The sequence below is a fragment of the Galeopterus variegatus genome, unplaced genomic scaffold (genome assembly GCF_000696425.1).
Source record: "Galeopterus variegatus unplaced genomic scaffold, G_variegatus-3.0.2 Scaffold6364, whole genome shotgun sequence".
NCBI lineage: Eukaryota > Metazoa > Chordata > Mammalia > Dermoptera > Cynocephalidae > Galeopterus > Galeopterus variegatus.
The window spans coordinates 44,305-46,207 of NW_007732475.1; the positions used below are offsets into that span (position 1 = coordinate 44,305).

The 1,903-nt window shown below is 60.9% G+C and overlaps 1 protein-coding gene across 1 annotated transcript in view; it reads left to right on the forward strand.

Moving 5' to 3' along the window:
- B4GALNT4 (beta-1,4-N-acetyl-galactosaminyl transferase 4) overlaps positions 1 to 1,903 on the forward strand; it is a 10,526-nt gene that overhangs the window by 2,477 nt on the left and 6,146 nt on the right. The window contains exons 8-10 of the mRNA XM_008590779.1: positions 1,234 to 1,300; positions 1,414 to 1,548; positions 1,623 to 1,732. Of these exons, the coding sequence (XP_008589001.1) occupies positions 1,234 to 1,300; positions 1,414 to 1,548; positions 1,623 to 1,732 (312 nt within the window). The remainder of the gene's footprint in view (positions 1 to 1,233; positions 1,301 to 1,413; positions 1,549 to 1,622; positions 1,733 to 1,903) is intronic.

A 1,903-nucleotide genomic window follows, 5' to 3' on the forward strand; every position in this document is an offset into this window, starting at 1 on the left:
GCCCTGCAGGACAGGTGCAGTGTGGCCCCACCCCCACGGAGTTTCCCCTGACAAAGCCGATGCTCAGGGACTGGTCCCGAGGTCAGGAGGAAGGGTCTGTTCTGCCTGCTGGGGGCTCAGAGAGGCTTCCCTGAGGAGTGGCCCTTGAGTAGAGTCTTGAGAAGAGAGACATTCACCAGAGAGATGTGGAGGGAGAGAGTTTGGGGTGGGGAGTGCAGCGTTTGAATTCCAGACCATGAGAACAGTCAAGGAATGGGCCTGGCATCTTCTGGGACTCTGAGGGGCCTGGTGGCCAGATCAGGTGGGGCCTGAGTGCCACTCTGGACAGCTAGGACTTTGTCCTGAGAATAAGGCAATCAGGCTTGCTTTCCAGGAAAACTCTCTGGCTGCTGTGTGGAGAGAGACTGATGCCGAGCTGGAGGAAGGACTTTTACACGTGGCCTTTGGTCCCTGAACGAGGGAGATGGCTGCAGGGATGGAAGTTGGAGTGGGGAGGGGAGGTTTATAGGCAAGACAAAGAGTCCCTGGAGCCAGGCAGGTGTTGGGGGGACCACTGGGGACAACGACCAGGGTGGGGTAGGGGGTTTTCAGCCCTGCTCCGTGGGATGCTGTGTTTGGTGTGTGTGTAGTGAGTGTCACCCAAGCTCAGCTTGGCAGAGGGTCCTAGGTTGGGGTGACCCTGTGGAAGCTGAGAGAATAGCTGGGAGGGCCCAGGATGAGCTGGGAACAGAGGGCCTGAGACAGCCCCCAGGAACCCCAACTTGAGAGGGCTGGGAGAGGGACGGCACCTGCAAAGGGCATCTGCAAGGGGCACTTGAGAAGGAGCAGCCACAGGGATGGGGGATGGACGGACGGGGAGGTCTAATGGGGGAGGCTGCTGGGTCTGGCCTTGGAAACCCAGCAGTGACCTCAGGAGGACAGAACTGGGGAGCAAGTGGGGTTGGAAGCCATAACCAGCTGGCAAGGAAGATCTCAGGAAGTGAGGGAGGCAAAGAAGGGAGTGTGGGGGTCCCAACCTGCCCCTAGGACCCCTCAGCCTTCTAGGCCTCTCTGCCCAGCTTCCCTGCTGTCCCTTCTTGGGACCCCAGGACCCCTGTCCCATCCACCCTCCGAGTTCCTGCATGTTTTAAGGGATTGCTCCCACTAGTCCCCCACCCTGAGCTGGGGAAGACTCCTTCCTCCCCGGGCCCAGCCACGTGCCCGTCCGCAATCCCCACGCTCTCTGCCCTCCAGTGGCGAGCTTTCCTGCCCGGCCTGAAGTTTGAGGTCATTGGCTCTGCTCACATCTCCCTGTACACAGGTGAGCAGCTGGGTCCTGGTGGGTGGTCCCTGGGATGGTCTCTGAGTGTGGGTGGGGAGGGTCGAGAAGGGTTCTGGGAACCCCTGGGAACCTAATGAATCCCTGTGCCCCAGATGAGTCGGCCTTGAAGATGGACCACGTAGCCCACGTCCCCCAGTCTCCAGCCAGCCATGTGGGGGGGAGTCTGCTGCTGCAGGAGCCCACTGCAGACATGCTGCAGCCGGACCCCAGGGATACCTTCTTCCTCAGTGAGAGGAGGCCCATGAGGGGGCAAGGGCGGGGGTCCTGGGCCCTGGACACACTGTGACTGCCCCTCCTGCAGCTCCTCGGATGGAGCCTTCAAGCCTGGAGAATGTGCTGGAACCCTGTGCCTATGCCCCCACCTATGTCGTCAAGGACTTTCCCATCGCCAGATACCAGGGACTGCAATTTGTAAGTGCTGCTAGCCACAATCTACCCAAGACCTGCGCCTCCCCTTGAAGACTCCCCTGAGCCTCTTCCATCCCCTTGGAAAGTCTCTGACCCCACCTGACCCTCCACCCTGAGCAGGGGTACCTGTCCCACCCTGACCCTCCCTGGGTCCCAGCCTGACCCTCCGCCCTG